Source organism: Meles meles, chromosome 16 (assembly GCF_922984935.1).
Source record: "Meles meles chromosome 16, mMelMel3.1 paternal haplotype, whole genome shotgun sequence".
Taxonomy (NCBI): Eukaryota; Metazoa; Chordata; class Mammalia; order Carnivora; family Mustelidae; genus Meles; species Meles meles.
Window position 1 is genome coordinate 47,968,509 of NC_060081.1, and position 15,863 is coordinate 47,984,371.

A 15,863-nucleotide genomic window follows, 5' to 3' on the forward strand; every position below is an offset into this window, starting at 1 on the left:
CCTGGCTAGGTATTTCTGAAGTCCTTAAGTACCCATTATTACATTTAGCAAGCTCTTCAATACAGCGTTGAGGCTAAGAAAAGAAAATCCTCTTCATGAGGGAACCAGTGAGGAAAGAATCACTTTTGAGATGTACATTAAAGGCACCATATTTAATTCTGTGGTCTTTAAGGAGCCAGCTGTCTGTCAAGCTCAAAACCTTAAGAGTTCAGTCATTCCATTGACTCCTCACTTCCGCTGTAGGGCTTGGAAGCATACCTCCAAGTAGCTGGCAGTGCCAGAGGTTAGACCAATACCATTTTGATGGTGAGAGGAGATGTGAACGGAAGATTATCTAATAGATTGGCTCCCACTCTGCTCATCTTGTCCCTACCCTGTCCCCTCTCCACCGTGACCCTTCTCTGCTAACTACTTTCCCAGATCAAAGCTCCTGGAACATATTCATACTATTATCTATTATTTTTATATTTATTTATCTTTGTTGTAAAATATGTAACATAAAATTCACCCTTTTAGCCATTTTTAAGTATACAGCTCAGTAGCATTAAGTCTATGCATATTCTTGGTCAACCATCACCTCCCTCCATCTACAGAACCTTTCCACCTGCCCGAACTGAACTGTATGCCATTTTACTGTAAGTCCTCCCAACCCCTGGCAACCACCATTCTACTTTCTGTCCCCGTGAATTAAACTACTTTAGGTACTTGAGGTAAGTGGAATCCTACAGTATTTGTCCCTATGTGTCTGGCTTAATTTATTAGCATGTCTTCAAGATTCGTCCATGTTGTATCATGTGTCTCAAGTATCTTCAATAATTTTGAATATGCTAGAAAAGCAATAACTTGTGAACTCATATCCTCTGGCCCAAAGTCCATTCAAAACCCTTACGAGTATGCCAGCATTTCGGAAATTACAGATGCTTCCCATCAGTGTACCACAATTCTTACTGAATATTCAAGCTCTACAAATTAATAAAGAATGGCAGAAGCTGTAAAAAAAATATAAAATTTCCATGGTCATTTTAATAATTTCTACCATTCTTTATGAAATTGTAGAGCTTGAATATATATATGTATATAATATATATATTTCAAAAATATATATATTTTTAAGCTGTACAAATATATATGTAACTAGTTAAACTTTGAGCAAGAAAGTTGAAAATGAATTCATGGTCCCAAAACTGACTTCTTGCTCTAAAAAGATTCAGGAGAATCAAGTGTTAGTGGCAATTTTCAGGGCCAGTAAGCGTGTTTGAGTCAGGTAGAGTTTTCACCTACCTGTAAGGTCACTTCATTTCCTACCTAAACAAGAATGTTCTTATCAATTCTTGCCTCATGCTGGTGATACTATGTGACAACCTAACTGGGGGAAGGGATGCCCAGATCACTGGTAAACTCTTTCTGGGTGTGTGTGAGGCTGTTTCTGGAAGAGATTAGCATTTGAATTGGCAAACTGAATATAGCAGATGACCCTCCCCAAAGTGGGTGGGCGCCATCCAATTCCCTGAGGACCCAAACAGAACAAAAAGCAAAAGGAAGAGTGTGAATTCCCTTCCCCGCCCCACACCCTCCCACCCCCCCACCCCCACCCCCACCCCCCCCCCCACCCCCCCCCGCTTGAGCTGAGACATCCAATCTTCTGCCCTTGGGCCTTGGTGCTGCTGGTTCTTATGTTTTCAGATTCAGACTGGGACTTCCATCATAAAAGCGCCTGGTTCTGAAACCTATGGACCCAGATAGAATGACACTACTAGCTTTCTCCACCTTGTAGACAGCAGATCATGGGACATTTTGGCCAACTTAACCACATTATCCAATTCCTATAATATATCTCTTCTGTACATCTATGCCAATCCTGTTGGTTCTGTTTCTTGGAAGAACCCTGACCAATACAAGGCATATGCCGTGAGCAGCAGGCAGTAGGAGCTAAGAGACTTCCTAGAGAGGCAAGAAATGGGGGATACCAGTTTATGTCAGATGTGGTTCTTTCTGTGTCTCCATCTGCTCATCATCTAAGTGTGCAGTTCAAAAATCAGAGGACAAACTTCTTTCCCAAGCTACACACCACTTTCAGTGAACATGGCCACCACAAAATTAAGTAGGCTTTTCTGGCACTCAAAAGCCTTAGCAAGTAGTGTAGAACAATAGAAACAAGGGCAAAAGGGCCCAGGATTAGAAATCAACTGGGATTCAAACACCTTAACAAACACTCCTTCTGTATGAACTGCCACTTCTCAGGCAAGACGGGAATCTGAGTACACTGAAGCCATTTGGAAACCCAAGGTGTCATCTGTGATACTTGTCAAGAGCCAGCAACTTCTTCAGTCATTCATGAGTAGCTACTCTCCATATTTCAAAATGATGGTTAGGAGCACCTTATGTACTCTGCTACCCATGTAGATCAATCTCTTTTTCTGAACATTAACCCAAAGGATGGATTTTTAACATTTGACTTGAGTGTATTTGGATACATGTTACTTTTGACAAGTGTGTGTTTTCTGTTGGTTCAAAGATATTTTAAGAAAGAAATATACCACATGTGGTTTACAAAAAAGCTCCAGAACTCTAATGCTTGCCTGCCCCTTCCCCCACGATAACTCCAAATTCCGCTTACCAGAAGCCTCCATGACATTTCTTCAGTTTGGGCTTTTTTTTTTTTTTTCTTTTTTAGGATTTTATTTTTAAGTAATCTTTATCCCCAATGTGGCATTTGAACTCACAGCCCCGTGATCCAGTTGTGTTCTCTACAGACTGAGCCAGCCAGGTGCCCCTCAGTTTTTTATATGGAGCCAGAGATATATGTATGTAGCTATAACAATTTTAGGTATCTCCATCCTTGTATTTTCTGCTGTGTAGATAGAATTTAGCTTTATTACATAATCTGCCTCCCTCCCTTTCCCAGTATAATTTTTTTCAGCTATTTTTGGTTGTATATGTAAGTGGTCCTTACATTTTGTGATTTTTGTCTTTGATTACTGATGAGCCAAGACTTACATTATGCTTATCTTTTGTTTCCATTCCAGTTTTGGGTTTTCCCAAAATTTCTTGTTGTCTTTCTCTTATTTTTATAATGGCTTCTTTGTAAATAATCATTTATTTTTGCTTATTACATCTTATAATGTAATGTAAGGTGGCATGCACTTTTATTGTTTATCTCCAAGTTCCCTGCTACTTTGTGATGTCACTCTGGGTTTGGGGATAGTCTCCCAGCCTGTCTGTGCACCCCAGGCTAGTTCCAGACACACAGTTATTGGTTTTGCCTAAAATTCACTTTAAATGACAGTAAATTGCATATTGATAATGGAATACGACTTTGAAATCAGACAGTCAGACATGGCCCTTAAGGGCCAAGCCTTGAAATTAGGTAGACTTGGATTTCTCTCCATTCCTGCCACTGCTAATCTTGGTACCATGGGAAACCCCCGTGATTTAACCTCCCAAAGTTTGGATCCCTGCCCTTATAAAATAAAAGTAATAGCTCACAGAGTTGTCAGAATATAAGAGAATGACTGTTCCACTTAGCTTAGACAATGTCTGATTCAGGAAATACTCATTTCATGTTACCTACTATGACTACTGATTTTTCAAAGGGCTTCTTCCAATGCCTCCTTAATTAGTAATTCTAACTATCCCACGAGCTCCGCAAATCTGGAGTATGCATTTAGAGAGGAGGGCTCCATCTCAGGTGGCCAGGGCCATGGGACAGGACACGTAGTGGAAGTGAGGACCGGTCTGGTATTCAAGGCAGCAAGTGTAGAGCAGCGTGGATGAGCCTGTTCTGAGCACATGGACTGCTTGGGCTTGTAAGCCGTTTCAGCATCTTCCTACTTGAGTGAACTTGGGCACTTCTTAACCCCACTGAGACTCCATTTCTTTTTTTTTTTTTTTTAAGATTTTATTTATTTATTTGACAGAGAGACGACAAGTAGGCAGAGAGGCAGGCAGAGAGAGAGGAGGAAGCAGGCTCTCTGCTGAGCAGAGAGCCCGATGCAGGGCTCGATCCCAGAACCCCGGGATCATGACCTGAGCCGAAGGCAGAGGCTTTAACCCACTGAGCCACCCAGGCGCCCCAAGACTTCATTTCTTTATCTGTATGGTGAGAATAACAATAGCCCTTGCAACATAAATTACCATGAAGAGGATACCTGAGTTTATACAGACAGGACAGCATCTGGCATAGTGAGTCCTATATTAAGTCTATTTTAGCATTTTCTGGTCCCCAGGGAGGTGATGTGTTACCACACCAGGCAGCCTGACACCAAGGATCCCAGGTGCCCTTCTCTTGCTCACCAGTCCCTTGAATCTCTGCTCATGTAAGGTACAAGATGCCACATAACGAGGGCTTTGAGCCCGGGCATGTGCTTCAGGCAGCACTGAGCTGGGGCTGAGAGCTGTGATGTTGCTGAAAGCAGCTCACCGGCTGAGATGACAGGGAGACTGCCAGAGTGTTGCGTTGGAGTCTGGGAGTTTGGATTTCCTTCAGTTTCTTCCACGACTCAGCTTCCAGGCAAGAACACATGCTGGCCAAAACTGTCCATCATAGCAGTGCAGTTTGCTCTGAATTTTGCAAGAAACTTTTGGAAACACGGATTCTGGGGTCTGTTTAGTCTTCCTCTAAGAATGAAACTACACAGTAGCAGAGAAGTCCCACAAGGAAAATATATATAACCCATCGTTTCCCAAATGTACTTCACTAAGGAACTACCCTTCATCCTGCACAGTTTTCACCTTTCAGGGAGCTGGTGTGCTCAGGAACACACTTTGGTTAATGTGTAGTCAAACTAGCAGATAAACGTTCACGTGTGTGTTTAACAATGAAAGAAAGCAATTAGGAAATAGCAGATATGAAGTCTTGAAATGCCTAATTTAAAAATCCATAGTAGGGGCGCCGGGGTGGCTCAGCTGGTTAAGATTCTGACTCCTGATTTTGGCCCGGTTCATGATCTCAGGGTCGTGAGATTGAGCCCTGTGTCAGGCCCACGCTCAGAGGGGAATCTACTTGAGATTCTCTCTCTTCCTCTGCACCCCCTCCTCTCACATAAATAGATCTTTTTAAAATATACACACCATTAGCAGAATTTTCTGTGCTGACTGATAGCTACCAGAACATTCTGGAAGTAGGTCTGTTGGAACTCAGGAGCAGTATGAGGAATTCTGTGCCCTTACTTTATGTGGAGTCTGAGCAGCAAGGGTCTTTATTCCTGTGTGAGGGGTTATCCTGGCTCCCAGCAGCACCTTGGCCCTTGCTCAGTGACAGAGTCCTGCTCAGTCAGGAAAAGGTTTTTCTGGAGAGACATAAGAGGATCCCCAGATTTCCAGAATCTCATAGTTCCTTATTCGAGCTCACCATCCCCACCCAGGCATATCTCTAGGGGACCAAGTTTCCTAAGAAGGGCAGGGTTGGGGATACGTGGTAAAGAAGGCTAGTGCAGGACACCATGGAACTGGGTAGTAATTAAAAGCGTGCGTTTGGCGGTTCTGAGCCTCCAGCTTTGTCATTTCTTAACTTCGCAGATTTTGTTTCCTCCATGGAGATACGATGCTAACACCTCCTGTGCAGAGAAGAGTTAACATAGCAGGCCTGAGCATGTCTTAGAAAAGCTGATTTGCAAGGTTGGCCCTTGGGTGGCATCTGGGAGCTTGGATTCTGGGAGGGTTCCCACCTTTCCCTGATAAAAATGGTTCACTATGATTGAACTGTTTATGCAAACAATATTGTTTATGCTGAACCCCTGCTTTTCTTCTGGAGGCTAAAATTTTGGCATGTGCCAGGCAAAGGGTGCCTATATGACTAATACTGAATAAAATCCTCAGGCACTGAGTCTATAAAAAAGCTTCCTTGGTAGACAGCATTTTTTCATGTATTGTCACAATTCATTGCTAGAGGAATTAATCAGGTCCTGTGTGAGTCCACTGGGAGAGGACGCCTGGAAGCTTACGCCTGGTTTCCCCCAGACTTTGTCCATGTGCCTTTTCCCTTTGCTGATTTTGCTTTGCCTACATTCACTGTAATGAATCACAGCTGGAGTGGGACTGTCTGCTAAGTTGCTGTGAGTTCTCCTAGCCGATCGAACCTGACAGTGGTCTTGAAACATTCCCCTCCCGGTCCAACTGCCAACATAGGGTTATTGTGAGTTTTTAAGTGCGAGCGGACACAATGAACCTTGAGCACTATGCCAGGGACAGACTAAGCACGGACCTTTCAGAGAGAAGAAACCATGTATCAAGCAGATCTTGGGTTTTAGGAGGGCCTCCTACCTTGTATCTCTCTGCTTCATGGTGTAAAAAGCATCAGGATTCTTTCACCTGACTGTGAGATTCCTCATTGCTATCCGAGTAATGGCCCTCACTAATGAAATATCTCCATCCACCATGGAGAGTCTCTCTCTCTCTATTTGGTCAAGTGTGAGCTTCACAGGAACATTGCTTGAAAATGTAGAACTTCTTAGTTTTCCTTTCTGATTTCTTCCTCTGTAACTCTTCAACTCAAACTTAATAGATATGTATTGCTCTATTTATAACCATTTATATTACAGTTGTATCGCAGGGTACAGTGTAGGAAAATTAATTCAGCCACAGATTTCCTCTCCACAACTGCCTTATTTTAGAACAAGAACAGTATTCATTCATTGATATTTTCTTTTTTACATTCTCATTTGAATGGCATGGCAACCACTGGGACATTCACAGGAAGGGAATAGTAAAACATTTCTATTCTGGTTCTAAAAATATTTGACCTAGTATTGTCAGTACTTGTTCATGTGTGAATTCATGTAACAAAACAAAACAAAACCAAAAAACCCCACTTCACCTCATGTGATTTTTCTAAGATAATTGCTATCTTGTTTTTAAAAAATGGTCATAAAGTTTATTAAAACATCAAGTGGACTCAGCCAACATATGACCAAATTATATTTTCAAATTATTTTTGTTTTCACTAAATAACACCAAAAGATGGTATGTAGACTCACTTACTTACTTGGTATAATATCCTGGCCATATTACAGGCCCATATCCAACCAGAGAGTAGTATCACAATTAAGAGTCCTCTGAGTTAATAGAATTGTATAGCAGCTAATGTAGTGACCCAGATTGAACATTATTACTTGTGACTTTGAAGCAGCTAAAGTAGAAGAAGAAAAATGATGGGCATCTGAAGATACAAGATATGGGATGAGAAGCAAGTCTTTGCTCTTAGCATTTCTGTGCCAAAATATACTCCACTATGTAAATGACTTAAAGCAACAGACATTGAGTGTGTCCTGATTCTGTAGGCCAGCACTTTGGACCTGGCTCACCTGCATGGTTCTTCTGTTGGTTTTGACTGGGCTCACCTAGTGGATAGCTGCTGGACAGCTACGTGGCTCTGCTACCTGGACCGATTGCTGGTTGGGCTGAGGGGTGGCTGGACCAAAGTGTGTCATCCTCAGCAGGATGGACTGGCCTTGTTCCCAAGCTGGCTGCTGGTTCCAAGAGCAGCAGGTGGGCAAGCCCCAATGTGCAAGATCATTTCGTGCTTGTGTTGCGGTTTCTTTTATCCCGTTGGCCACAGCAAATTACATATCCAGGCCCAGAGTCATGTGGAAGAGACCCACCCAGGGGCGTGGACACTGGGAGGCATGAAACATTGGGAGGCCATTCCAGGGGTCGTCAACCACAGCTGGATTCCTTTCGTTCGTTACATTTTTGGCTTGGGGTGTCCTCAAATGTTTAAAATCAGCTGACTTATATTTATTAATCCACTTTTGTAAGGTACTTAAAGAGTTTTTAAAAATTATGTTATGCTCTCCAAAAGAGACAGTACATCAAGGTGTTTTGAACCCTTACCTTTCATTGATTTTTCTTAATCACTTTATGTGTTTTCCAAATTAGTCTGAAGTAACAATGAGGATGGATGGGGAAATGGGTTTTGATAGGGTCTGGGGGAGTTAAAGCTGTGAGGAATCTGGTCAAGAGTATACATATCCATCCAGTGTTGTGGGCTAAATGTGTCCCTCCAAAACCCATATGTTGAACTCCTAATCTTCAAAGAGAAAGCGTTAGGAAGTAGGGCCTTTGGGAGATGACCAGCTCATGAGGGTAGAATCTCGTGAATAGAATTAGTGCCATTATTAGAAGAGGCCAGCGAGAGCTCCCTTTTCCCTTCCAACATGGTTCTAGGGAAAAGACAGCCATCTGGGAAGTAGGTTCTCGCTAGACACCGAATCTGCCAGAGCCTTGATCTTGGATTCCAGACTCCAGACCCGTGAGAAAAAACCAGCTATTGTTTATAAACCACCCAGTTTGGGGTATTTTGCTATCGCAGCTCAACAGACCTAGTAGATATCGGTAGAGGATGGAATGGGACCGTGAGAAAACTTGAAGGCAGCAGGAAGCCCCTGTTTGTCAAGCAGGGTAACTGGTTACAAAAAGAAACAAATTTGAATGGAAGATGAAGGCAAGGGAGAGAGAGGGTCGGGAAGAGGGGAAGAGCAGGGCAGATGCTAACATCTGTGGAGCTCTACCCTAGGTGCTAGTCACTGAATAAATGTTCCGGGCTTGTGATTTTAGTCCATCAGCAAATATTTGTTGAGTCCTCTGTATGCCAGGCACTGGCACATCGTAATGAACAAGCTAACAGTATCCCTTCTCTGGTGGATCTTCTATTCTAGTAGGGAAAACAGACACCAGTCACACCATTATCCCTAATTAATTGAGCAAGTGGATGTAGGCTGTGAAGAATAGGTACATGGAGCTGTATGAGTGTATAAGCCGCCTATTTAAGCCTAAGTGCTGAGATAAGGCTTCCCCAGCAAAGCTACAGGGAAACCAAACTGTCTCCATTTATATAAAGCACCTGTAGCAGGGTTTTCAGGATTCCCCCAAATGATCATGCTTGTCCTATTCACAATAAACTGAGTGATGGAAAAGCAGTTACACCCAAGATCATAATGAATAAGTGAACCAGCCTAGGGTTCAAACCCAGGATGTCTTAGATGTTTTCAGTACCACAAAGCACCAAGTGACTATTTTACAGGTATCCTGAAGGTATCCTGGTCACAGAATATGTTTCAATTGGGTAAACTACATTGTTTCAAATAGACAAAATACACTGCAATGTTCTAAGTATAAAGCCACTGAAAAGGGGTCTTCCTCCCTGCCTTGTCCCCAAGGCTCGCTTCTCTCCTTCTCTGCAGGCAATGCCACTCAGGTTTCTTGCATATTTGTTCAGAGATCTATTTAATATTTGCAGCACTTACTTTGTGCCAGGTACTTTTCAAGTGTTTTACAAATGTTTGCTTGTTTCAGCCTCATAATAATTGTGTATGGTGAAAGTGATTTTTTTTTTAACGTATAACACATTACTTGTTTCAGGGGTACAGGTCTGTGAATCTTCAGTCTTACACAATTCACAGCACTCACCACAGCACATGCCTTCCCCAATGTTCATCACCCAGCCACCCCATCCCACCCCCTAGCAACCCTCAGTTTGTTTGTTTGTTTGTTTGTTTGTTTCATTTTTTTCCCTCCCTACTCCCCACGACCCCCCGCCCTGCCTCTGAAATCCCTCATATCAGAGAGATCATATAATTGTCTTTCTCTGATTGACTTATTGGTGATTGTGATTATTAACCCCATTTTTCATCTATACCCCTATTTGTCCAAAGGTGTTCAGATGTTAAGTGCCCACCAAACTTGGAGATGCTTCTCCCTGTGTACCTGTCAGCTTTTGCTTTGCTAATACCACATAACAAAGCCGGAATCTTAGTAGCATAATTATAAACATTGCTTTCTTACCCCCGAGTCACCTGTGACTCATCTGCGCCTGGATCCAGACTGGAGGTGGGATTTGGGTCGGTTTCACGCATCTCTCCTTCCAGGATCCAGGCTGAGGGAGTATGCACAAGACAGGTCTTCTTGCCAGATGGCAAAAGCACAAGGAGGAAAGTGGAGACACAGTGCCTTCAAAACCCTCCACCCTAGATTGCGCAGCAGTCCCATGGCCAAATCCAAGATCAGTGGGACAGGGAACTATTTTCCACATGGCAGGGGCAAGGAGAAAACAGATTAGGACTGAAATACCTCCTCTATGCACCCTGAAAATCCAGCTTTCGTCTTTTGTAGCTGAGACAGAGAGGAATCATTGAAAAGCTAGAACTGCAACGGAATCATTTTTCCTGTCGTCGTATGCCAGCAAGATCTAACCAGCGATCTCTTGTTCTGTTTGCATTTCCCAGGTTTGCATCATGTTCGGAAAGAAAAAGAAAAAGATTGAAATATCTGGTCCCTCCAACTTTGAACACAGGGTGCACACCGGGTTTGATCCACAAGAACAGAAGTTCACGGGCCTCCCCCAGCAGTGGCACAGCCTCTTAGCAGACACGGCCAACAGACCGAAGCCCATGGTGGACCCTTCCTGCATCACACCCATCCAGCTGGCGCCCATGAAGGTATGGCGGGGATTCTGTCTTTTGGTCGGCTCAAGAGGCATATTCTCATTTGAAGCAGGGCACCATCTTTACAGGCAAGCTAGAAAAGTGCCTAAATCATGCACTTGTTTTTTAAATCTCCGCTGATGATCCGTACTTATTCTCCAATGAGTATAATGTTCCCCACTTATTGTCAATTGCAGCACGCGAAAAGGAACCTCAGCTTTCAGATGTGAGATTTTTTTTTTAAATCAAACACATAAAACACATAAAATGCAATCACAAAATAGAGAAGCCCTATTTCTACTTTAAAATGGTGTTTGCTAGTCTTTAAACCGAAGAATATTTTTGACCTTCTCTGGTAAGTGTTGGCAGTAACTTCTGATTAAATAGGCAAGATTTGGGTGTTTAGCATTTGCCCTCAGAATGTTTAAACTTGTATGTAAAACTTAATACTAACAGATTTTTACGAATAATGATTCATATGTATGTATATACATGCACATACACCTACATACCCAAAATAGTGGGCGTGTTTTATATGTAATCATGTTTAAATACATATATATTCATATTTGTCTTCATGGTCTAGCTATTTCAAATAAAAATGAGTCACTTGAGCCTTAGGATATAATTTACCTTAAAGAAAGGGCTCGTAGATTTTTGGCAAGGGATGTTCATGAGAGTAACTGCATTAAAGCAGAAATTAGTTCCAATAAATTTATTAGTATTATTATTAGTTATTATGTTATGTTAGTCACCATACAGTACATCATTAGTTTTTGATGTAGTGTTCCATGATTCATTGTTTGCATATAACACCCATCACTGGGAATTTCAGGTATGTCAAGTGACTACAGAGAAAATCCAGTCATTGCTGTTTCTTTCTTTTTTTTTTTTTAAGATTTTATTTATTTATTTGACAGAGATCACAAGTAGGCAGAGAGGCAGGCAGAGAGAGAGGAGGAAGCAGGCTCCCGGCTGAGCAGAGAGCCCAACACAGGGCTCGATCTCAAGACCCTGGGATCATGACCTGAGCCAAGACAGAGGCTTTAATCCACTGAGCCACCCAGGCGCCCCTCACTGCTGTTTCTTTATGTGTCTCAGAATGGTATGAATTCTGTAGACCAGCAAGCAATTGCCCAAAAGCTATCTGTGGGGGTTAAATGTCATTGAAGTTTATTGTCCTGTTATTTAAGAGATTAGATTCTACTCTGTGTCTCTTGCTCATGACATTAGCAGACATCTGAGCTATGAATACCTTCTTCTGAGTAAACTTGAATATTGAATACATTGTGTTTAAGTGTTTAGGCAAAACAGGAATGGTTGTATTTTTAGAGGATGCAAAGAAAGAAGCCTACCTGGTAAGTAACTGGAAATTCTTAGATCACTAGGGCTGAGTAAATTAGCACTGTGATTCCATCATTCAAGCATAGTCTTCGTCATTCTCTTTTTGGTATTGTTTTGTTTTGTTTTCTATTCTGTTATTGAAATGGGTGGGTCTGTTCAACCCAAAGATAAATACAGAGTCTTCTAATCATGTATTTTGTGAGTCTGATTTTCTGATAAGATTTTGAAATTTTTCAGGCAGCTGAAATGTAAAATACTCAAAAGATGGATATTTGAGAAGATACATCTTTAGGGACAAAAAGGGTAATGATATTTAATAGAAACTGACCAATTAACCAACTCCTACTGGTTGATATTGCAGTATCCTTTTATTGAATAGGATTTTCTCCCTAAGGGAAGGCTAATGTTTCAGAATGATTAAATAATGGGGCGGGGAGGGGGGGGAGGGCGTATATCTGATACGAAATCAGGATTAGAAAGAATTTGCTTTTTATTTTTTTTATTTTTTCTCATATCCCAAGTTTTTCTAAAACTCAGGCATTGGAATATGCATTGTGCCCAGAAAATTCTCTGCCATTGATCGTCACAGAGAAGGTAAAATGCCCAAGTGAAATACAGTTATTGAGTGTGGTTATCAGATGATGAGGAACATTCTAGAAGGAGGCAGTCTTAGTGTAACATGCTAGCTAAAGGCCCAGGATGTGTGCTGTCTTATTAGAGAGCATCATTTATTCACTGTGCTTTTTTCACTCGTCTGAGTCCTAGCAGGTCCTGGCTGGCGGTAGAGGAGGGCACTCCTATCTCAGTGATAATCCACCATGCTTGGTGGATGGTGGACTTAACAGGACTTCTAGTTCATTTCTTCCATCTCTCAGGTGGGCTGGCCCATATCCTCTCTGACAGAATTTGTCAGCCCCACGGAGAGTCAGAGCAAGGTTTCCTAACTGCCGAGCTCCTGAGCCCCAGGGTTCTCTTACTCACGGTAGAGGTCTTCTTGCCCTGATGCCCCATGACTGAGCCTCCAGTCTGTATGAAATGAAAATATTTGTTAGAGACACTTACATGCAAACCACAAGATGACTGGAAAATACATCTCCAGCGTAGACCCAGGCCTGAATTTTGCAAATGGGACTTCAAGCGCAGTTTTGTCTGTGAGAAAGAAAGTAAATTCAGATGGGGAGTGACAAAACAGTACTCAGCTAGGCTGAATTTTCCCCAGAAGAAGTAAAGTTAATCAAATGCTTTCAACTGAAGGATGCCCAATAAATCCATACTTGATACTCTCCTCCTGATCCTGAGTGCAGTTAATGCTATTGGGCAGTACTGGTGGTCCGAGGGAATCCTGCAGACTCCACCAGCCCCTCTAGAATAAAGAAAATAAAAGGCTCAGGGGGCCAAAGTATGTCATGTGGTTCGGATGATCCCACTCTTTGGAAATGCCTTCTCTGGAGAAATCCTCCCTATTTTAAACATATTATAATATATCATGCAGAATCTATTTCAGAAGTCCGAACAATCCTTGAAACAGCTATGAAGGAATTGACAGGAGTGAGAAGTTGTGCATATTTAAACCTTTTTTGGCAAAATTCTTTAAGTAGAAGCAACAATTCTAATTTGCTCAGGTTGTCCTGTAACGGGGACAAAGAAAAATGAGAGATGGCGACGTGAAAGCAGTAAATGGAAGAAATGCATAGCGCCTTGCATTATGGCAAAGTGCTGGTTCCTGGGTACCCATCAGCAAGCTTTGGGCAGGCTGGTTCTGAAGGGAAATTTACCATTACAATGAACTCTTCTCTGATTCGAATTTCAGCTGTTCCAATTCAGAACCTTCTTTAAATTGCTTGTCTCCCGGGGCTCCTGAGTGGCTCAGTGGTTAAAGCCTCTGCCTTCGGCTCAGGTCATGATCCCAGGGACCTGGGATCGAGCCCCATATCAGGCTCTCTGCTCGGCAGGGAGCCTGCTTCCCTTCCTCTCTCTCTGCCTGCCTCTCTGTCTACTTGTGATCTCTCTCTGTCAAATAAATAAATAAAATCTTAAAAAAAAAATTTGCTTGTCTCCCTTGCCAGGACACCCTTCTTCCATGTAGATTGATTTCGGTCAGTGTTTCTCAAACTATAGTCCGTCCAAGTCCCCTGGAGGGCTTGATAAAACACAGATTGCTGGGATCATCCCCAGAGTTTCTGATTCAGCAGGACTGCGATGGGGTCAGAAATTTGCATTTCTAATAAGTTTTCAGGTGATGCTGATGCTGCTGGTCTGGAAACCGCACTTTAAGATCTTTGATTTAGGTAATTATAAAGGAATTTATCCGCATAAGGTCTAATCAATACAAGTTTATACTGGTCAGGATTTCCAAATGCTCAGAAATGTAACCAAAAGCACAGGTTAGCTCAGACTTACATCAGAAGTTAAAATGCATATACTCAGCCAAAGGCTTCTAGGGAAACTGAGAAAATCTGAGCCCTCGGAGGTGGTGGAGGGCTTCTGGGGCAATCCCTTTAAAACATTTGGCAAGTACCTTTGGGAAACTCCTTTTTCTGTCCAACATCATTTTGTCCACGGAATAGCATAAGCAGTATTACCAAAATAACTTCCGAATGAGATGCATTTATATAAATGGCAGGTTGAATGGTCACATTGTTCTTGTCCCTTGCTTTTTTTTTTTTTTTTTTTTTTATTTGACAGAAATCACAACTAGGCAGAGAGGCAGGCAGAGAGAGAGGAGGAAGCAGGCTCCCTGCGGAGCAGAGAGCCCGATGTGGGGCTTGATCCCAGGACCCTGGGATCATGACCTGAGCCGAAGGCAGAGGCTTTAATCCACTGAGCCACCCAGGCACCCCTTGTCCCTTGCTTCTTAAACTTGGACTTTTATCAGAATCTCCTGAGGAGTTTGTTACAACCCAGGTTCCCCTGCCCCAACCTAGAGATTCAGAATCAGTAGATCTGGGGGGGCTTGGTGATTTGCATGTTTAATAAGCCCTCATTTGCTGCTCATGCTGCTCATGGTTGAGGGGAGGGGCACATCTTAAGAACCACTGTTTTATCTGGACTGAAGTTAGAACTTAAAGATCACTCTCTGGAACAGCCTAGAAATCATTTAAAAGATGCTAAAAATGAATATGAAGGATGATATTAAAAAGCCTTTGTAGCTTCTACCGAACGTGAACAGATAGCATATTTTAATATTTGCTTCATATTTGGTTTTCAGTTTCTAGTATAGAGCTATAGAAATAACAGTATTATTTGGTATGCTGAAATTCTATTAAATGATGTCATCCTATATCTAATATTCTCCAACTTGCTTTTTTGCTTAACAGTATTTTGAGATAAATCATATGTATGTGTAGAAAATGAGTTTATTTAGGAATTAGAGGGTTTGGGGTTTTTTTTTTTTTTTTTTTTTAAAGATTTTATTTATTTATTTGACACAGAGAGAGATCACAAGGAGACAGACAGGCAGGCAGAGAGAGAGGAGGAAGCAGGCTCCCTGCGGAGCAGAGAGCCCGATGTGGGGCTCGATCCCAGGACCCTGGGATCATGACCTGAGCCGAAGGCAGCGGCTTAATCCACTGAGCCACCCAGGCGCCCTTTTTTTTTTTTTTTTATAGTTTATCCGTTTCTCTACTATGGGATATTGACAAGTATTTGCTATTTGTGAGTAATATTGTCATGAATGTCCATGTCTCCTTGAGAAGTTTTCTTGTAGCAGTTCTCAAAGTGTGATCTGAACTCTTTGAGGGAGTCTGCGTGATCAAACTCATTTTCACAATACCATGGGGTCATTTGCATTTGCATTTTCCACTCTCACTCTCTCCTAAGTATACAGTGGAGCTTCCTAGGAGCTACATGTCATGTCTTGACGTCATTGGTCTGATACCCAATGGAGCAGTGCTTTGTATTCTTATGTTCTAAATGTTTCTCAGTTTTGATTTCAAACACAGTAAATGTTGATGGATAAAACATAAGCCAAAGTATTTCAGAGTCTGTCCTCAATAATTATAAGAAGTTCTGGAGACCAAAAATTTGAGAGCCACTGTGTTTAGGCTGATATCAAATTTTATTATATGTGGCTTCAACAATTTGCTCCTCACACTCTACTGA

At 42.1% G+C, this 15,863-nt stretch overlaps 1 protein-coding gene across 2 annotated transcripts in view; it reads left to right on the forward strand.

The window, feature by feature from the left end:
- The window catches only part of PAK5 (p21 (RAC1) activated kinase 5), a 288,992-nt gene that overhangs the window by 177,522 nt on the left and 95,607 nt on the right, over positions 1-15,863 (forward strand). For both annotated transcript variants that reach the window (XM_045981897.1, XM_045981898.1), the window contains exon 3: positions 10,221-10,433. In XM_045981897.1, coding sequence (XP_045837853.1) covers positions 10,230-10,433 — 204 coding nt within the window. In that variant the 5' untranslated portion in view covers positions 10,221-10,229. The remainder of the gene's footprint in view (positions 1-10,220; positions 10,434-15,863) is intronic.